General features: G+C 38.1%; 1 protein-coding gene across 1 annotated transcript; it reads left to right on the top strand.

Annotated features, from left to right (window-relative positions):
• The first annotated feature begins 4,085 nt into the window (after positions 1-4,085).
• On the top strand, positions 4,086-14,206 carry chpfa (chondroitin polymerizing factor a). The gene is made up of 4 exons (XM_084725428.1): positions 4,086-4,614; positions 8,072-8,636; positions 10,922-11,104; positions 11,679-14,206. Exons 1-4 carry the CDS (start codon positions 4,325-4,327, stop codon positions 12,939-12,941), a joined length of 2,301 nt encoding a protein of 766 aa, XP_084581554.1. The 5' UTR covers positions 4,086-4,324; the 3' UTR covers positions 12,942-14,206.
• Positions 14,207-22,935: the final 8,729 nt, after the last annotated feature.

Here is a 22,935-nt window from a genome sequence, read left to right as displayed (position 1 = left end):
TCACATTTCACAGCTGTGCACATGTAAACAGTGAGTTTTGGCAGTAAGATAGTCCACGTCTGAAAAGATTTGGCAATTTATCATGAGAAAATTGCATAATGTCAATTAGTTTCTGACAGAATGTTAGTTTTAGAACATGAATAAACAACTTTTTCATTCATAGCATAGTTGTTTTACAAAACCAAAGTGGTGGAAAGTAACAAAATACATTTACTAGTACTAGTACTATACATAAGCATAATTTTCTACTTTACTTGAGTATTTCCACTTACATCTACTCCATTACATCTAACAGGCAAACATTGCACTTTTTACTCCTCTGCATTAATAAAATATCTCTAGTTACTAGTTGCTTCAGATTAATTATACAAAATAAAATCAATCGATTATGATAGGTTGTTATAGATTAAAATATTTGATACCTGGAGCAAATTCACAAGCTACCCAGCAGTATGATCAAAATGATCCACTGCAACTATAAAGTGATGAAGACATTAACAGATCAATAATTATACTCAAATATTACTCTGAAACCTGCCATTCTGCAAAATGACTACTTTTACTTTCGGTACTTCAAGTATATTTTGATGCTACTAATTTTCACCGACCTTCGTCAAAATTGATCAGTTTGAGTAAACCTTCTATGACCCAGATGAATTGAGCTCAGTGTTCTGGTCACCACTAGAGGACACCAGAGAACAGAGCATTGACGTAAACAGCTGAAAAGGGATAACAGAGAATAAACAGCACAGTCACACTTTTCCAAGAGAGAATATTCTCTATTTATCACAGATCACAGAGCGCAACATGAAAGGAAAACAAATATACACTTAAAATTAGACTTAATCAAGTCAGATAGACCTCACTCTGTTTACAGGGGTGATAGTAACTAATTACAATTTCTCAAATGACTGTAATCAAGTAATGATTTTGGGTACTTGTCTGTAATTTTATTTGTACTTGATTATGCATTACATCTAATCTACTTAGTTACTTTTAAAGACATATTCGAGTACAGTGTACTATATGAGTTAATATCAAAATTGAATATTTGTTAGAGCATGAAAAGTTTCATGTTATAATGTGATAACTTAGTGTTAAAACAAAAAACTTATCATGTGATAACATAATAACATAACAAGAAATATTTCTTGTTAGAACAATATCTATCCTCATATAATGTGAAACACTTCAGGTTATGATGTGATAACTTATATCTTTATATCCTCATGATGTCACGTTATAAAGATATAAAGTTATAAGTTATCAAGTTATAATGTGTTCATTTATATTTTTATACTGCCATTTTATCACATGAAATGTTTTGAGGTTATAACATGTCTTTTCTTTTCTTCCAACAAGAAGAATTCTTGATAAATTTGTAAATTTAATAGTGATATTTACCCGCTTTTCTTTTTCTGGTGTGGCAGCAGCCAAAAATTAGCAAAGCCATCATATATATTTATAAAAATGCTGCAGTAAGCACAGATTTGTAGAGGCAAGGGAGTAATTTAGATTTGGAAAAACAGAAACCAACATGTAAAAAGTAACTAATACTATGAATCATTTTGGAGAAGAATATTTTACAGTATTGAGTTGTGTGTCAGTGATGTAACAGTACTTGTACTTGAGCACAGATTTTCAGTACTCTGGTGGTACCATCAGCACAGGAACCATATTGAATCATCTCAGGCTTTTAATCTTGTTTAAACTGATGAATTACAAACACTCAACTCATTCATCCAGCTAAAGTGGGAAAAACAGGCCAACCCTGTAGTCTGAAGACCTGGAACTAGACCATGTGGAGTTCTCTTATTCTGCTGCTGATGCAGCTCAGACTGTGTGGGTCAGGGGCTCCGGGTGGAGGACGGAGGTCTCGGTGAGGCGGTTGAGATCCGGGGCGGTGAGTTTCAGGAGAGGACCCAAAAAGATACAGCTGATGGAGGATCAACAGTGCGGCACAAAGCAGACTGCCGCTGCAACCCCTGACATCTGGGCGAGGAGCACAGAAGCCAGATAGAGAACAGCCAGAGCCGGGTGGATGAGCTGAAAGCTGAGCCACTCATCACTAAAATACACATGAAACAGCTGCAGAGGGAGACGTCTGGTGCACACTGAGTACTTAATTAAACTCTGGGTAAAGCCTTTAAAATGTGATGTGGTACAGATAGACTAGAGTTGTATGGTTATTTCAACAAAAAACAATAGATTTCATTGGGTTGCAATATTTGTGATGTGATTCCAACTGTTTTACAAGCCCATGTGGTGTGAGATCATTCAGAAGGCGCACAAAAATCAACCGTCTTCACAGGATTTGACTTGATTTGACCGCCAGCAAAAGAAAAACATTGGACCTGGAAAAAGATAATGTAATTGTATGGCAGCGATTATTTCTGAAAATGAAAATTAAAGGGACAGTTAACCACAAAGGAAAGGAAAGAAAGGAACTTACTCTAAGAAGTTGTTCCAGTAGATTCTACTACAGAGAGAAAGTAGTTCCTACACGAGTGCCATTTAGTCCCATTATATTGGAGAAAGGGCAGACATCTGCACAGCAGAGGTCTCCAAAACTCAGTAACTCATACCAAAACTATCTAGATGGATAAATACCACCACAGGTAAGAAGGAAAATATGTAATTTTGGTATGGGGTTGAATTGTCCCTTTAATTGACATACATATATACAGTAGAAATAGATAGAGGGAGCTGCAAAGTAAAAATTACAGTGCAACACATGATGAAAGTGCAGGGTAGACGTTCCATTATTAAAGAGTTTACTGAATACTGCTTGCTTCACCCTCCCCTTCAAAGTGTGCAGGAGTACAGAAGTACAGAACGGTGGGCATGAAGCTCTAAAAAAAAAAAAAAATAGTGCAAAGTCTGTATCTAGAGCCAGTGTTTGATTTGTCCATTCTGAGCTACTGTAGAAACATGGCAGAGCAACATGGTGGCCTTTGTGGAAGAGGACTCGCAGCCTCTGCAGATATAAACAGCTCATTCTAAGATTCTTTTTTTTAGGGTGATTATACACTAAAGGAAACATAGTTATACATATTATATTCCATTTCTGTAACATTCTGCAATAGATTCTTGTAAATCTCAAACACTTAGTGAAACCACATGGCTAAAATACTGTTTTGTCTGTAAAATCTTAGTATGTTTATCTAAAAAATCAAGGCAAATGCAGGTATATCACTGACAGTTTTAATGGTTTAGTAACTTCAATGGTTCCCAATTTTTCTCTGCCCTGATTTAAGATAAGATAAGATAAGATAAGATACGATAAGATAAGATAAGATAGGATAAGATAAGATAAGATAAGATAAGATAAGATAAGATAAGATAAGATAAGATAAGATAAGAGAGCCAGAGGAAATTAAAAAATGGGATCAATATAAACAAGAGAAAAGATAAAAAAATAAATAGGAACAATGTAAACACGAGGCAATAGAAAAAACAGGAACAGTATGAACAAAGAAATATAGAAAATACAGACAATATATACATATAAACAAGAAACAGATTCAATAGTTTTAATTTACACCATTGCACAGTTAAAGTGATAATACACCTGACCTTTCCAGCTATTTGTAAAAGTCTGCAAATTTTAGTAGATGTACGTATTGAAATGTCACTTAAGTTAAAAAGAAAAAACAGCACAACAATTATGAAAACATTACCTGATGCAATTCAGTAAATATGTCAGCATACATGAATGTAGGCCATCACCAGGTATAAACAGACTTTGGTTGTGTTCCAGTTCATATTTTTCTGTCTCTAATCTTGAAGAATCGTGTCTAGATGGGGACCCTAGATTCGCGAAACATCTCGCGAGAGTAATTCTTTTTAACAAAAACCATAATCTTTACTTAGACCTTTGCCATATGTTTTTCTTTATAACCATAAACATATGACAACCACGGTATTTTCACTTTAAAAACACACAAACACTCTTAATAAAGACGCAAAGCGTACAAATCTCGCGAGAATTTCGCAAATCTTGACTTCTCGTTTAGACAAGACCCTGCGAATATCCCTCCGCGCTGCGCAGCCTGAGCTCATCTACAGAGTCTGGAACTAGCCCCGCCTCTGATGCTAACGTCTGGCCGCCGGGGAGGAGCCAGGTCGCAGCTATACTGACACGTAAGAAACCTGCGTAAATTTTAAGGAAGAAGCAACATCTTTTCCTGAAGTTGATTGTCGATACAGCTGCTCGGCGTCGGACTTGATGTATAGTTAAGCCGTCCCCGGGACCAGAGGCCTGTTTGGACGCTTTTCCGGAGCGACGCGGGACTGTGAAGACAGAGGAGCCCCGACGCACAAGATGAGATTTTCGGCGTTTATTTCTGTCCTGCGCTCGGTCGGCCCGGTGGTAATCGGTATTTCTTTAGGGTTCACGTTGAGTTTATTGAGTGTGAACTGGACGGAGGAAGCGTGTTACCTGGACGGCAAGGAGGGCGAGGAGGTGACTCTGGGGCAGGATGGACAGCTCAAAGGAGCCCGAAAGCCCAACTCCATCTCGACTATCAACGATGTGGAGTCCGAGGAGGATTTTGAACCGAGAATAGTCCCATATAAACAAGTCCAGCAGAGTCCCCCGAAGAAAGTTTTCAGGTGAGCCCCGGTGAACACACTCTCTGAGGAGGCTGATGATAATATGGCTTACAGTTGTTTTGAATGCAGACCTCATCATTATAGTGTACAGTCAGCAGGCCGCAGTGGAGCTCATCCTCAGTCAGTGATAAATAAATCACTGTTAGTCCACATAATGCTAAGTGTACAGGTGTTGTCATGTGGGGGATAAGCTTTTACACTGGCTAATTTAACTAACATGCACACCAGTTTCACACTATTATTCAGAATATGACAGTATTCTGGATTCCATGCAGCTCATGCTAACAGCATATTCTGAATTAGGCCTTAATATTCTGATTAATGTGATATATTGGTGGTATTCTGGTTTTAGGAGCATGCTTTAGACTACGGCTGCACAATTAATCGCAATAAAATCACTATATGGCCAAGTGCAATATCCAAATCGCAGAACCAAATTGCAATTTTTTGAAAAAGGAAAAAAATATGTACTTTATTTAAGTGAACATGAAAACTGTAATGCCTAAACCGATCATTTCCACTAATCCTATTGCAATTGCAGTTTCAGTCAGAATAATTGCAGTATGATCGTGCATCCCTAAAATAAAGTAACTGTGTTTTTTTGTAATTGATGTAAAATAAAAGACAGTAGGGAACTTGGCCAACAGAATAATTATTTGGAGGTAGACAAGAAATAATTGGCTCATCATTTCTGCTCTGTAACCTTGTTAATGAATTAAATTAAATAGAGTAGATACAGACATATGTAACTGTATTTTGAGATGACCTCTTCCAACTACAAAGGAGTTTATTAGCCACATGATACTTCGATAAATCATCTCCGTTCAGCTGAATGATGTGCTGATATCCATGGCAATAAGTGTCATTGGGTCCTTCAGAAAGAATCTGGGTGCTTATTTACCATGTGTTCATTTATTCTAGGTATTTTAAACCCTCCAAGACTTACCTAAGAAGGCTAATTGCATATTAGACACAAAGAATTGTTAGCTGGACAATGTCATATATGCTATAAAGACCTCTGTCACCAGCTTTTAATGATTTGTTTTTTCACATAAATACCATCATATACCTTGAAATGTCAGGAAGATATGGAAAAAATAGATACCGCCATCCCTAATTCAGAATATGCATCTCAGTTGGGGTTTCTACAGCAGTTTGTGACACACAACCTTTTGCACTTTGTGCTGTAAACAAACCAAACAGCTAACAGTTTGCAGGACTGCGGTAAAGATATCAACATGTTTTTGGATATGCACAAATATGACAATGCAGACCTTTTTAAGAAGGTGATTGAATTAATGAACGAGGGAGGCTGAGTTCACATTCTCAATCTACTTCACCACCAGTGGAAAACTTTTTTTAAAAAAATATTACTTTTACAGAAATAAGCATACATAATCAGAGTATGCACAGCTGCATGTAGACAGGAATATTAAAGGGATATTCATTTTCTTTAGACAAGTAAACAGCTTAGTAGGAATATTGTCTTTTTCAGAATGGGTGCAAAAACTGGAATATTATGTGCATGCATGGACAACATGCTGAATAAGACTAATAAAACAAAACTAAAAGGCAGGCATTGTTTTCTTCCATGATGTCACTGGTTTTGATCAAAGTGTGATAAAAGTCTCACTCTGCTGGTTTTCTGCTTGCTAACTTTTCCCTGCCATGGAGCCAACATTAACCACAGAACATATTTTGTGGCAAAGATTTCTGCCCCACCTTTTCTTTGTAAACAGGCAGACATTTCCCAAGATATCCCTGTTTAGAGCCCTTGTTTCAATGTATAGCCCTCACACTCACAGTGGCTGCATTGCAGTGCAATTCTGAGAAAGAGTTTTCCCCGTAGAAAAGTTCTGCTGAGGACAGTCGGGGCTGAAAGTATTTGGGCATCCGGATTTCATGGGCAACTTTTTGCATAGACTGCAACTAATGATCATTTTCATTATCAATTAAAGCTGATTGGTTTCTCGATTAACTGCTTATTTGTTGTTTAGTTTATGGAATGTCAAAAAGTAGTGAAAAAAAGATCATCACAGCTACAAAGTCCAAAGTGTTGTGTTTAAATGTCTTGTTTAGAGCTGCAGCAAATAGAAGATGAGTCAAGTATTTAAGTAACTGATTAATCTTTTTAAATCTTTTTTTTTTTAAGAGAAAATGTCAAAATTCTCAGATTTGAGTCTCTCAAATATGAATATGTTCTTTGTTCTGTAGTCCTCTATGACAGTAAACTGAATATCTTTGGGTTGTGGACAAAACAAGACATAAACCAGTGTATCAGTCGACCAATATTACCATCCTGATATTGGCTTATTACCGATGTATCGGTCTACATCGGTTTGGTGTTTGTGTTGTCTGATATGTCTTTTTTTAACAGAACATTTTGCAAAGTGGTTTTATTTGCTAGCTTGATAGAAAGCATTTTTATTTATATTTGATCCTTTTTCTTAATTCAGGTTCAATATACACATATATTTCCTCTATTTGTGTTTTCTTAATTTATAGTTATTAATAATTATTAAAAGTACCAGTGAAACTTTAATGTTTCAGTGTTCTTCTATTATTTTTGGCAATAAAGTTTATTGTTAGCATAAATTGTAAAATACCCTGCTTCCTTCATACAGTATGTCATTATCACATGTGTTAGCTACTTTTGAGGGATCAAAGCAAAAACTGTGTGTTTATGTGTATATTCTATATATAATATTCTGTATAAACAATATCAGCTGATACCAATATTGGATTTTTTCTGCTCCTTAATATAAAGATGGCACATTGGGCTCTTGGGAAAATGTGATCAACATTTTTCACTATTTTCTGACATTTCAAGGACCAAACAATCAGTCTATTAATCAAGAAAATGATGGACAGATTAATCCATAATGAAAATAATTGTTAGTTGCAGCGCTGGTCTTGTTTGTCTGAAATCCAAATGCATTTAATTTACTGTCATATAGGACACAGTAGTGAATCATTATTTGAGATGCTGAAACCAGCAAATGTTTGATATTTTTTGTTTGAAAAATAGTTACTCTTTCTTGTTTTGTTCACTGAATGATTACTCAGCACTGCAGCTCTAATATGAGGGATAAATGAGGACATTTACTTCATAACAGGGAAATAAAAGTTGGGTTGGGTTGTGGGTGCAATGATGAATCACAATTCAAGTTCTGGCATGCTTCTTTTTCCAAAGAGCTTATGGTTTTTTCTTGTTAGTCTGACTGTCTATTCATTTAAAACACCCAGAATTTCCATGAAATTTGGTGAACAGAAGCACAGATTTGGTCTGGATGCCAGATTTCTGCATTCCCATAATTTTCAGGGTCAATTATTAAACTTAACATGAAAACTGTAGAAACAAAATAATGTGTGTTGTTGTGACAGTAAGTTGGTGAATTCTTTTTTTTATTGTTTTTATTCAAAGCAGCATTTATTCAGTGTTTGATGTCTTTTTCAGGGCTAAATACATAAGCACAGAGTTGGGGATGCGAGAGCGTCTCTTCGTCGGGGTCCTGACCTCCAAAAACACCATAAACACCCTGGGTGTTGCTGTCAACCGCACCATTAGCCATCATCTGGACACTGTGGTCTTCTTCACCGGCATGCGCAACCGCAAAGTCCCTCACGGCATGTTTGTCGTCTCCCACGGGGACGAGAGACTGATATGGAACATGTTTCAGAACATCAAATACATTTTAGACCATTACATCAATGAATACGACTGGTTTTACTTTGTCCAAGATGACGCCTACACAGAAGCTGACAGGATCAAAGCCCTGGTGGATCACCTGAGTATGGATCGAGAGCTTTACATGGGCAGTCCTGAGGAGTTCATAGGCGGAGAGATGGAGGGGAAATACTGCTACGGAGGGTTCGGGTACCTCCTGTCACGTACCTTGCTTCTCCGACTACAGCCCTTCCTGGAAAACTGTAGGAATGACATCCTGAGCGCGAGGCCTGACGAATGGCTCGGAAGATGCATCATTGATTACACAAACACAAACTGTGTCAGTGAATACGAGGTATGTTGAGTGTATCCTTGAAAGAGCACATGATCACAGTGTGCTTATATAACATCACACATCTCTTTTCACAAGCGATTCCATAAAAGCTGTGTGAGATAAAGAAAAACATAATGCAATGATTCTCAAATCTTTTCGACTCGTATTCAGTTAAAAACAGTAAAGAGACAAGATATTTCATGTATAAACTGAAAAAGCTTAATTGTTTTTTGTAAATATACACTCATTTTCAATTTGATGTCTGCAAAAGGTTTTAAAAAACTTGCCAAAGGGGCAACAACAGACCTAGAATCAGGTGACATCATGATAAGGTATTAATGAGGCATCCTTGAAAGGCTCATTCGTTCACAAGTAAGGATTGGACGAGGGTCGCCACCACGTGAAAAAAAACTGCTTGGGCAAATAGTCCAAACGTTTCTCAAAACAAATCTGTAAGGAATTTAAAGATTTCACCCTCTACAATCCACAATATCATTTGAAGATTCAGAGAATCTGGAGAAATCTCTCCACATAAGGCGCGAGGCCGAAAACCGACACTCAGTGCTCTTAAAAGAAAAGTTGATGCAACACAGTGGTGAACATGCGTCTGTCCCGACCATTTTGGAACATGTTGCAAGCATAAAATTCAGAATGAGTGTATATTTACAAAAAAAAAGTGAAACAGCTTGTCTTTGTACAATTGAATACAGGTCAAGAAGTTTTTTGCAAATTATTGCAATCTGTTTTAATTCACATTTTATTCAACTTTTTGGGGAATTGGGATTGTAATAATACATACGTTGTTTTAATCTATAAAACAGCATCTTGACTTCTTGGTGTTTGATGTTTAAAGGGAGCAGAATGAGGTAGTTAAAATGAATGAGGAGACTGTCATTCAGAACAGTTGTGAGACAGGTTACAGCAGGGGTTCTCCATCTCGACACAAAAAAAACAAAGCTGTCACGGCAGAAATCATGCTCTGCCTCTGGGACAGCACTTAAAACTGACAGACGGCTATATAAAACTGTAATTACCATGCTAGCTCAGAGGTGGTATTTATATTACAGAGTAGATTGCTAATACCCTTTAGCCTTTCGTTTTTTTTCCACGTCTCCAGCAGCAACGTGGAATAGGTAAACAGGCAAGCAGAGCAAAGCTGACTTCAGCCTTGCCGAGGCTCAATGGTGTGAAAATCCCCTGTGGGTCAACATGCTCTGCTCCTGTAATGTCATTAGCATTTAAGGTCAAACAAGCTCTGTGGAGCCCTGATCTGTCCTAGTGCCCTCTCAGGCAATTGTTTCTTGCATTCTGCGCAGTTTGCTTCATTTATGCTGAAGTTTGCACTCCTGGTCAACACATTAAAATTAATTCTTAGAAGTTTATCAATATAAATGTGCCCTCTAATATACAGGTGGGCCAAATATTTTATTGTTGACTTATCCTGCTGTCTTTTGCTTCCATTTTCTCCTCCTTGGCCACGACCCAGTGCAGGAAACCATCTTGTTACACAGTTGAGAGTGAGTTGCATGACTAACCAAAGTGCCCTGAGCCAGAAGAGCTCCAACAGAGCCCCTCTAGATAAGGCAGAGGAGCAGGGGGAAACTTAAAAGGCCTCGTGTGGCTGAAGGAAAAAAAAAAAAGCTTGAACACAGAGCCAGACATCAATTTATGTGTTAAGAGAGAACATTGATGACAATTAGACATGGACAATGCTTCTTTAAGTATACCATTACAGGCTGTTGGCTGAGCAGCCTCGATGCTCACTTAAACGGCGTCTTGATTCTTTGTTCTTTTAATAGCTTTATCAGATTGGATTCACTTTTTTAATCACTCGAGCTCCTTAGGTGATTACTCTGTTTTCAGCTGAAATGACTGTGTCTTTAAGTGGGATTCGGGTGCCAGTGCGCTATAGATTTCACCTCTAATTTAGTAACTGTTGCTTTTTTAACCTGACGCTGCATAGAACATAAATTATTCATTTGAAAAGTTGTGACTTTAATTAAGATAAACCGTCTCTTAAACCTCATATTCCCAGAGCAAATTTAGTTCCTGAAAATGACCAAAACTGTAGTTGTACTGTATAACAATAGTATTCTATTCTTGCAAAATGAATCCCAGACTTTGCTATGCAATTATGGTTGAAACCAGCGTTGGAGATGAGCCCAGGAGTCTTCCTGGATAGCGTGCCGTGCTTGTTTGAATGGAAGTAGCGCAGCATAACATCTAAACTTGGAGTAAAATTAGGCATGTTTCTGTCATGCCGGATTTAAGACGCTTCATGAAAAGACCTCTCTGTTTCCTCTCAGGGGCTTCAGTACCACCATTATGAGCTGGGAAAAAACTCTGATCCCAGTAAAGAGCAGAATGAGCAGTTAAAGAAAGCTCTGACTGTCCATCCAGTATCTGACCCCGAACAGATGTACCGGCTGCACAGATACTTCACTGAGATTGAACTCCAGAAGACTTACGATGAGATCGCTAAGCTGCAGGTAAGCTGATTTTCAAGTGTCACAAATCAGCCACTCAAAAATAAAAAACCTTGGGCCTCATTTATAAAATGAACTTCTCATCAATTTTGATCTTGAGTGTGACTTGAGCAGAGAACCATGTGTAAGGAGTTATTTATAAAAACGTCCTCTTATGTGGAAATGATCTTATCTGTTAGCAAAGTCTAGACTTGAATGGTTATGTCGGGGTTTTTCCCACCTGTGGTGACTTTGCAATGTGATAAAAATGATCAATTAAAGGTGTGAGGAAACAATAGCGACACTATTATTCACTTTCATTTTAATGAGTTTAGTCAACAATTTTTGAAAAAAAAATAATTTCTTCTCAGAACCTTCTTAATCAAAGTTTTTTTTATGCCCAGTATCTTTAATGAATCGAACGAAAGTCCACTGTCAGCAATTATCTTAAGACTAAGCTCAAGTACAAATCTAAGAACGTTTTTATAAAAGAGGCTTCTCTTTGTTTACCTAAATACCACAATTATAATGAAGTGTTAGTTGTGTAAATGGTGAGTTGGCAACTGTGTAGATCAGAATGCTTCTTGTGTTTCCACAGGCAGAAATAAAGAACGTGAGCGTAGTTGCTTTTGAGGGGAACCGGAGCGCCCAGTGGCCTGTGGGGATCAGTCCACCTTTTGAGCCCAAATCCCGGTTTGAAGTTCTGAAGTGGGAATACTTCACGGAGGAGGAGATCTATTCATGCATCGACGGCTCTCCGAAGTGCGACCTGAGTGGCATCGATCGCATCGATGTGGCCGACGTAATTGACATAGCCATGGGAGAGCTGAACAAGAAGTACAAGCCTGTCCTACACCTGAAGAAGCAGCAGCTGATTAATGGCTACAGGCGCTTCGACCCCATCAGGGGGATGGAGTACACCTTGGACCTTCAGCTGGAGGTGGTCAACCAAAAAGGTCACAGCCGTTCCATCACCAAGCGAGTTTATCTGGTGCGACCTTTAAGTCGAATTGAGATCATTCCCATGCCGTATGTCACTGAAGCTACCAGGGTTCACATAATTATACCTCTAACTCTGCAGGACCGGGGCAATGTCGACCGTTTCCTGGAAGTATTTGCCTCAAATGCTTTTGAGACCAGTGAGAATGCCATCCTAACATTCTTGTTTATTTATGATCCAGTGGAGGCACAGCAGGTTAACCAGAATGATATATTTGCCAGCGTAAAGACTCAGATAAATGCTTATGAACGCAAATACCCTACAGTAAAAATCCCATGGATAAGCGTCAAGACGGAAACACCATCCCAGATCAAATTTATGGACATCATCTCGAAGAAGCACCCGGTCGACACGCTGTTTTTCTTGGCTAACGTCCACACAAACATCAATTCAGAATTTCTGAACCGCTGCCGCATGAACTCCATAAACAACTGGCAGGTGTTCTTCCCCATCCATTTCCAGGACTACAACCCCGATGTGGCCTATCACAACCAGCAGCGCCCGGTCACAGCGGATCTGGTGAAGGATGCGGGCCATTTCGACCGCAGGTCATTTGAAGAAGCGTGTTTTTACAACTCTGACTACATGGCGACACGCACACGAATGGTCGCAGACGTCCAGGAGAATGAGGAGATTCTCGAGACCCTGGACATCTTCGACATCTTCGTAAAGTATTCGGGTCTGCACGTGTTCAGGGCGGTGGAGCCGGCGTTGCACCAGCGGTACTCGTACCAAGCCTGCAACCCGCGGCTCAGTGAAGACATCTATCACAGGTGTGTGCAGAGCAACTTGGAGGGTCTCGGTTCTCGTTCGCAGCTCGCCATGCTGCTGTTTGAGCAAGAACAAGGCAACAGCACTTGAAAACATCAGTGAACCTCTGCTCCTGCATGTGTTTAAAACGATGTTGAAAGCTGTGTTTGTCGTAATAGCCTCTTTATGCAAGCTAGAATTTGGGGTAAACAGGAGCAACACATGTAGTACCACCCATAAATTAACCCTTAACTTTGCTCTAAACACAGCCTGTTCCTGGGGCTGTGGTCACATATGTGACCCTGCCTGACATTCTCCACCTTTCAGTGTGCATCAGAGGTTATTTGGTTTGTTAGTTTGTTGGTTGGAGATTTTAGCTAGTTTGGAAACATGAATGCAGTACATTCCTAATGAAACCTTTTCTTAAATGTTTACAATACTTGTCCATACAGATGAGTTCCTAGAACCAAATGTTTTTGCTACTCTAACGATTCTGAAAGCTGCGGTAAGCAATTTTTGACCACTAGGTGGCAGAAACTCACACGAGCAGAGCCTTGACTTGGTACTGGCTTTTTCAGTTGTTTTGTTCAAGGTGTCCACTACACACGCGGTGGACACAGGGCTACTTACGTAACCTTGTTGGAGTTGTCGGTCTCTCTGTGCGTCCAGTGTAATCCCAGTATTCGCTGGGATTTTATCCTGTTTGGTTCATTAACTCCTGGAGGAAATATATTCCTTTGGACCATTTTGCGTTGTGGGAGGTATCATACAATAGACGAATTAGAAATAAAGCGCTGGTTACGTTGTAAGGGGCAAAAACATGCAGTGGTGTGTTGCCTTTCAGTGGGATCAGAAATACCAGCAGCAGCGTTTTCTCATAGGGATGCACCAATACCAGTTTTTTCAGACAAGTACTTACATTTGGATACAGAGACCCGATTTGAGTACTTCCTGATGCCGTTACAGTTATTACAATGACTTCAAAAGGTGTTTTATTATTTTAGCATTGCTAATGTTAGCATTAGCAAACTCCTTGAACCCTGCATCGTGTTGATTCTTTTGGTGTTTTATCAAATTGCTTGTGTTGCTTGATTGTAAAGTGGTATCAGACCATAAGTGCACAACGTCAGTATTGGACCGACACTGGTATCGGTGCATCCCTACTTTCACATTTACAGAATGTAATTTGATTTAATGTTAAGATCAAAGATATTGTTAAATGGAGCGGCGATGTATAACTCTAACAGATATACGTTAATATATTGCACCACAGGTTGTGTGCTCCTCCAGACGAGGGCACTCAAACATTGAGCCTTTGATATTTACTGATTGGAGTATTTACAAAAGCGCATCTTTTTAAATGTGCCTTGACACTGACTTTTCATATGATGACTGTTTTGAAATCTTTATGTGACACAGTTTTGCAGCTCACCCCTTCAGGTGATGCACAGCTGATGTTTTTCGTTAGATTTTCGGTGTTGTTGCTACATACGGTTTTCAGCGGGAGGGAGATATAATCCCTCACTGTGGCTGAAGCTTGTTACATAGTTGAGAGAACTGAATGGGTCAACCTTACGTGTTTTCAAAGGTTACATGGAAATATTATGATCAACCATCTACAGGTTGTATTTGTGCCTCACAGCAGGGACGGAGTTTCTAGAGAGCATCTTCAGGAGTCATAGATAAAGACTAGTCTATTCCAGTAGAGTGAACCTTTTCTCCATGAAACCTTTTGATGTTGCAAGAACATTTACATGCAGGAGGCAAAGGAGAAGTATGAATAATGGGGAAAAAATCACCTTGGTAAATGTCTGAAGTGATTGCACAGGTGTGTCATTTTATCCTCATTGAAGTAAGTGGTACTTCAGAACAGACTTAATTAGTGTAGAAATGATTGAAATTAAGAATGTATGACATATTTTTCCACGTCACCAAGTATAGCAGACAGTTTTTTATACTCTAAAAAAAGATGTTTAAGTGTTCCAAAGTATTTTGGGCTATATTGTTAAAGATTTTATAAGTTATTGAACGGTGTCATTGTCCTTCATTTCCTGAGCTCAGTTTTAGAAATGGTCGCTTTCTCCCAGTTGCTGCGCAGTCCAGTGGGAGGCCTTTTCTATGTTACTGAGTGCTGGTGGTGGACGGTGCGGTACTGGACACCAGAGAGTTATTGGTATATTATAATGTGCAATATTACAGATAACATAACTATATAAATGTCCGTTGGAGGATAGGACTTTGAATTACAAAGACATTTGCTGCAAGTACAGCAGTGTGTGTATCACAATACTGTACATGACATTACGTAGAGTAAGACTCATGCTTTCTGTTCAATGTTAGGTGAATACACTGTAATTTGTTTTGACAAGACCTTTATTGTATTTCTGTCACTAGACACTTTTCATAATCGAATTTACATACATTAAGTTAAAGGGGCAGCTCACCCCAAAATCAAAGATGCATTTTTTTTCCCCCTGGCCTGTGGTGCTACCTGTCCATCTAAAATGTTTTGGGCGTGAGCTGCAGAGTGTTGGAGACCTCAGCTGTACAGATGTTCATCTTCTCTCCAGTGTAACGGGACTAAATGACACTCGGCTCGTGTTGCTTTTAAAAAAAAAGTTAAAAAAATTCAAAACTAGTGTCTCTTTACCAAAATCATGACCCTGATACTCAAATAATCCACAGACCTTTATGTTAGCAGTGTCATGTAGGAACTACTTTCTCAAGAAAGTAGTTTCGATAGATTCTAAAGTAGTTCCAGTAGACTTTACTGCAAAAAGAAAATGGTTCCAATAGATTCTACTGTAAAACGAAAACAGTCTACAGAAAAACACTCATGAGGTCTGTTGATTATCTTGAGTAACCAGGTTATGATTTGTGGAAAGAGACACTGGTTCTGAGTTGAGTATTTTTGGTGCTTTTAGCACCACAGTGCTATTTAGTGTCATGATATCGGAGAGAAGGCAGACATCTCTGTCTCTAAAACTCTGCAACTCACATCAGAGAAATCTAGATGGATAAACAGTGTTACAGGCTGGGGGGAAATATGTATTTTTGACTTTTGGGTGAATTGTCTCTTTAAGACAAGTCCTTTTATTTAACTTTAATTGGATTCACAGTATATGATGGAAACACTACATCAACAGTGGTGCTCCTCAACAGTGTTTGCTGTATTTTCTGCCATATGAACACAGACCACGGAGGTCAGTTATTGCTGATTTTTTTTTTTGCATTCATTTTTAAACGCATCTCATTCTTGACGAGAGCAGTTTTTCACCGTGACAGTGCTCCAGCTGACGTAATATGAATGTTCTCCTGGATCCTTTGAAGAGTATGACACTAATAATGTGCGGGATTGGAAACTGAATCTTCAAAAAAAAGACAAAAAAAAAAAAAGAAAACCACTGTGAAAGACGGAGGGCTGAGATTACAAGATGAAGTTATTGTGGTGATCTGCGTCGTCTTTGCCTTCTGTAGACGTGAGAAGCTTAAAATCAAGCGAGCGTGGCAGATTAATCAGCCTGTTGTTAACACACGCCACCATCGCTGAGCGAAGTCTCTAAGTATTTTGTCCATAACTTATTTATCTGTCATTTCTCTATGAATTATGCAGATTCTGAATTCTTCCGCACTAACAGAGGCTTTCATGACATTCTCTGTACATGTATAAATATTTCACAGACTCTATTTTTAAGCCTTTTTTTTTTTTTAGCTTTATCTACACAGCAATTGATATTTTATTATTTTGGTGACAAAATTAAACCTATACTGTATCTTAATTTGTATTTTGTTCTTTGAAAATCACATCACTTGGCAATTTAAAATGTGTGTGTTTCACTTTCAGTCAAGCAGTTAATTTTGAAAAAGCAGGAAAATGCATTTTTAAATTTCCATTGATGTTTTGACCATTTGGTTTACATTGTTTTATGCATATGGGTACTAGTATAACCAAAGCAATACATTTGAATGCTCATCACATTTAATTGTGTGCTGTAATTCCCAATGAACTGTGAATTATTGTAATTTTTAAAATAAAGATTTATAATAAACATTTGCTCTTTTTGTTGTCTTTATTTTTTTAAGATGAGGAAATAGTCATTTTTGTGTATTTCAGCTACAAAATCCAGTTTGTCCTTTAGGTGTCAGCAGAAGAGCGTGTTTACTGTCTGTAGCACAGGTCCTAGACCAGTACTCAGCTTGCCAGTTGCTGAGGTGAGCAGAGCTACTGAACATTTAGAAATCACTTTTCTAATACAAACTGGCGTGGTTATCTCCTTCATGTTCCCAGCTTGAGCACAGCAGGACTGCAGTTAACATTCCTGCACGTCGGACTCGAGGTATTCCCCACGTCTGGGTTGGGTAAAAACAGAGAAAACGTTGCAACCTTAATTACAGCTTTAGTTATTTCAAGGGTCCGTATGCGCTGCCCTGAGGCATGCTGTAAAACCACATAACTACAGAGCAGCTGGGAGTTAATTGTAAGTCATTATTTTGTACTTCGTTTTACGTTCAATCCCAGGACTTTCTCCTCCCACACAGGGACACATTTGTTTCATGTCCTCTAGGAACTCGTGCTAGGAGTTTTTTTTTTTAGCTTTCATGACAGTTTGGATTCACCTGGAGATTACTGTGTGTTTCTCCCCTTAAAATACACAGCAGACCCCCTCATGTACATATATCCCCTGGAACAATTTGATTTAATCATTTGTTTTTACACTTCTTAGTTATGTAAAAGAACAACACAGGAGAAATGTACTAGAAGCACATCAACGCAAGAACACCCAGGTACAGACAAGTGGTCTTCATCATTAATGGGACGTGTGGGTGATACATGCTTGACTGGTGGGAGGAAGATTTATAAATATATTTGATGAGAGTTATGCATTGGTAGATGGGAATGTAATATTAGATTTAAGGGACAGTTCACTCCAAAATCAAAAATACACATTTTCCTCTGGCTTGTTGTGCTTTTTGTCCGTGGCGTGAGTAGCAGAGTTTTGGAGATATCGGCTGTAGAGATGAAGTAAAAAAGAACTAAATGGCACTCAGCTCATGGTGCTGAAGGTGCCAAAAAAAACAACAAAAAAACAACAACCTCAAAACAGAAATCATGACCCGGTTACTCAAGATAGTCCATGTAGGAACTATGGTCTTTTCTGTGGTGTAATCGATTTTCTTTCTAGTAGAAAGAAAATGGTTTCTACATGAAACTGCTCAGTTTGATGAAGGCGCAGGTTGATGAATTATCTAGAGCAGCGTTTCTGTAACTTTTCACACCATGTACCACCTCCAAAAATATTACACTTTCCAAGCACCACTGACGTAAACACACAGTGGTGTAGGACTAACCTATTCAGCTACAGGCAGTTCATGCAGGAGGCAGGTTTAATGTTTTTTTCCGAGGTAGTCTGGTCACAGTTGCAACCATGTCGGAGCCAAAATCTGTATCTTTGTAAACTTATGACCACAAAAAATATGAAGTCATCTTTGTTTGAAGTTACAGGCTCACAAGGTGTGAGGTTTCTTGTGGGTTTAATCTTGGGTTAAGGCAAAGATGAGGTTAATAAACAACTTTTTAGGTTATGGTTTTGCTTGCTTTATCCAAAAAGTGATGACAATGCACACATGATGTAAGGAACCACACCTGAGGCAGAGGCTGATACTAAAACAAAAATATTACAGGAAAGACTAAACTTATTTTAAATTACTTTTAAGCAATCTAATAGTTTATATATTCTGTTTGAAGTTTTGTAGTACTTTCATTTAGGGATGCAACTAACAATTATTTTATCAATCAGTTTTTTGGTTAATAAAATGTCAGAAAATAGTGAAAAATGTCAATCAGTGTTTCTCAAGGCCAAAGATGACGTCATCAAATGTCTTGTTTTGTCCACAACTCAAGGTATTTAGTTTACTGTCAGAGAGGAGTGAAGACACCAGAAAATATTCACATTTAAGAAGCTGAAATCAGAGAATTTAACTTCTTTTCCTTAAAAAATTACAAAGAAATGCCTCAAATCGATAGTTGATTAATAATCGATTAATCTTTGCCGCTCTACTTTGATTGTATGTTTTTAAATTAATTGATTTTTTTATTTTTTATTTTAGGAGATTCCTCAGTTTACCACTAGAGGGAGTTCAAGTACCATCAGTGGTACGAGCGCCACAGTTTGAGAAACTTGAGTAACCGGATCATAATTTCTGGAAAGAGACGCTGGTGTTGAAACTTTCAAACATATTATTCTGCTGCTTTGAGCACCACAAGTCCAGCACCGTTTAGTTTCACTATTATTATTATCCACCCAAAACTCTGCAACTCACAGCAAATATTATTTGTTGATAATTTTTTAAAAATCCTAACTTGAATGAATCTGAAAACTTCTAACAGACCCCTGGCAGTGGACCCCTGAGGGTCCCTGTTGTCAGCTGCAGAATTACACACTTCATTTATCCTAACAAGATAATTATACTTCTTTAAAGACCCAAAACCTACCTTTGAGATGCCGTCAGTCTTCTTGTAAGTTTTATAATAACGTCTCAGTCAGTGGTGGGAAATTTAAAATACATTCAACTTTGTTGCAAAGAAAAACAAAACAGACAACATGGAGTTCCAAAGTGAAGTGGGCTCTGGATTTAGGAGGCACTGGTTTTACCAATCTAAACTTTAATAATTATCGTATTTACCATATTTAACATTTATAAAATGTGTTCTAACAGAGGAAATAATCACAAGATCACAATTCTGTACAAAATGTAAGCGTTCCTTGTTTCTGCAGTGATGGTCCATTTCAATTCCTGTCAGCTACGGGATGAAATTAGGACTCATGAATTCCTGACAGCGGCTCGTATCACCCGCACTCCTTGTTTTTTCTCTTCTCAGACGACCTCTCCGACCACCGCTAAAAATAAGCAGCTGAAAAAGACGTTAACGGCACATATTCAAAACTCAACATCAGTGGCTGTTTGGATTGAATTGATTTTTGTGGATAATGTAATAAAGCACATACAAGCCGAATGTCATGGAGCTATAAAAAGGCGGGCCCAAAGAGCTGGGCAAGAAAGGAGCTCAGAGAGGAGGCTCGAGGAATCCCAGGAATGTGAGCTACATGTCGTCAAGCAGGGAAGTCGTCCCATCTGCTACAGTGCAGACCTGCCGCCCACCTCTCAGCCCTGTGGCACCTCACACAGGCTGCACACAACTCTGTAATTCACCCGATCTGGAGAACTGGGACAAAACTGTACCTTTTACAAAACTTTATGAGCATATATTTAATGAATATATCAGAAACAAACTCCTCTGTGTTGGAGCTGACGTCACAGACAGGGGCGAGTCCTGACTGTTTTTTTTTTTACTGGGTGACCCTTATATTTATTTTATTAAATAAATTTCAAACATATTACTCAACTTTCAAAATCATTTTAAACACAAAGAACACACATTGGGTGTATCATGAATTGTTTCGTCTTGATGCAAACTCATCTTCATAAAACCTTATGAACATATATATGAACATATATTTAATGAATATATATTCATATATTCATATATATATCACTCAACCTTCAAAATCATTTCAAATACTGGGGGCACTGACTTATTTATTTGTTTTATTAAACAAACAAAAAAAAGTACTAATTTCAAACACATTATTAAATTATTAAAGAGAACTGACGTCTTACAGAGTTGACAAAATGTTAATTTTTTTATATTTGACAGCATAGTAACAGTCAGTAGTCAGTTTATTTTTTAAAGTTGCTCAGAATTCTCTTAATCCTGATCAAAATACATAATTTTAAACCATAATTCTTACTTATCTTTTATTTATAAGGGCTGCAGAGTTGACATGTCATGAGACACGTCTGATAGCAACATTATGTAATGAATTTATTTAAAAATAGAAAACTTACGAATGCTTGAGAAGTATTCACACTTTTTTTTTTTGGAAACCAGGAAGTGAGACGGGGGTCCTTAAGGCATAGCTAAAACTTTTTATGCCTGAGTAAATCATGTTTTTGGAAAAAAAAAAAAAAAAAAAAATCAGATGGAGTTGATGGAAATCTGGGACACATTTTCATAAAAAATATTTTAAATCAAAGATGATTATATTATTCAATGTTTACACCTATGCTCTCACTGTGTGTTGTTCGTTTTAGACTTTAAACACATTTTTGAATTATTTGAAGTTCTGAATTCTTGTCTGAGGCACATTTATTTTCTGGCTCAGGGCAAGTTTAGAAATGGCAAATATTTCATATATACATATATAAATCCTTAAAGAATGAATTTTCAAATATTTTGGGCAGGACATGATTTATCCCAGTTCTCAAGAATGGGTGAACTGTTAGCTGTGTTCTTGTGCGTCTACAGAGTTAATCGGGTTGTGTGTTACAGTGCAGCACCTGGAGGATTAAAAAAAAAAAAAAAAAAAAACCTTCCTACATTGACTCCAGGCTCCAACGTTCAGACGAAACTCTACAGTGATAAAGCAGCCCTGTATTCATCTGAACACAGCAGCCCCTGTGTGACTTGTCTGAGGATAGCTACAATTATTGATGACAGAGGAGAAGATTGTTATGCATAGCCTGTACAGGATGCCATCAGAGACTGTGATTGGGAACCTTTTGAAAATGTCAAAGTGACACATGATTATGAATATTAAACAGCCATGTATAGCCCATGATTACTTGACAGGAGGAGGGGATTTGACAGATGAAGGACGGGAATCTCATTGTGAGCTAAAGTGATGTATGGCGACGCTGCGGCAACAGAATGCGCCGATCAAATTAACAGAAAAATTACGCTGTCGTCTGAAAACATGATATCCTGTAAAGTGAAGCATTTCATAAATATTCCCAGACAAATGTTATGAATTAATTAAATACAGAGCAGACTGTCAGAGGCCTGTCAAAACCGAGGTGGGTTTCAGCAGGCTTGATTTTGTGCCCAAACTGCTGCATGAAAGCAAAGAAGCCGCAAGCATGCTATGAGGGAAAACATGATCAACCTCTTCTCAGAGATGTTACAAACCGAATCAGAGCGTGCAGCTTCTTGTACCCGAGCTTTGTCAAATATATAAATGGATGATGGGAAAACATCATAAATTATGGCGCGCTAATAAAGTAACAAGGCCGACATTTTTCAAGGTCAGAGTCGATTAAATGAGACCGCATCTCAGGCATTGCATCCCTTCTGAGAGCACATTCCTGAATGCTTCTTTATGTGGTTTTCCATGAAGATGAATGCAGAGCTAAACAAATATTTGAAAAAGATGATGCAAGTGTGCCTGTACCATAAGAGACATTAGAAACCCAGTGATAAATGCAAAAGGTTAAGAACGTTAAGAAGTAACTCCACTGACAGAGTGGTGTCGAGTTATGCCAAATTTTCTACATTACCTGGTTTGTCCAGCTATTCTTGGAAATTCCTACAGTTAATCAGATGTTCTAGAGCCATTTTCCACTGCAGGAACTTAACGTAACTTGATGTGTAGCCGTTTTCATGAAGTTTACGACAGCAAACACCATTTTACTACTGCATCTGTACCGAGCAAGACAACCAACTTATTTTTAAAAAAGGGGGAAATGTAAGAAACTCATTACAAAAAAATGGATCCTTATTAAATCCCGCTGCTTCAGGCATTGTGCTCCGAGTTCAGCAAGCTTAATTAATCTGCATGAATCGTTAGCTTGCTAGTTAGCAGGTGTAGTAAAACTCAAGCCACAAATTACCCAAACATTTTCCTAAAAAAAAATTTGAGATATTTTTCAGAGATCAGATCAGTAGTGACACCATTTATTTAACACAGAAACCTCATTTATATCTAATCTTGACGTCAGGGCAGCAGGGGATGAATAAAACAGGAATATAACTGAATTACTTCCAACTGCTTTCTGTCTAATTTCTGCTGATCATGTCAGCTTAACTTCCACCTCATTCCTGCAGAACCGGCCACTAAACTGAAGTGAATTGTTGCAGTGTAATTTCCAACTAGTTTCTAACATCTGCTGATCATGCCAGTTTAATTTCCAACTGATTTCCATTCAGCCTCTGCTGAGCAGGCCACTAAATCGAAATGAGTTGTTGCAGCTTCATTTCCAACTGATG

Source organism: Lutjanus erythropterus, chromosome 8 (assembly GCF_056507025.1).
Source record: "Lutjanus erythropterus isolate fLutEry1 chromosome 8, fLutEry1.hap2, whole genome shotgun sequence".
NCBI lineage: Eukaryota > Metazoa > Chordata > Actinopteri > Lutjaniformes > Lutjanidae > Lutjanus > Lutjanus erythropterus.
The sequence above is the reverse complement of the archived record's forward strand: the minus strand, read 5'-3'. Positions and strand labels throughout refer to the sequence as shown.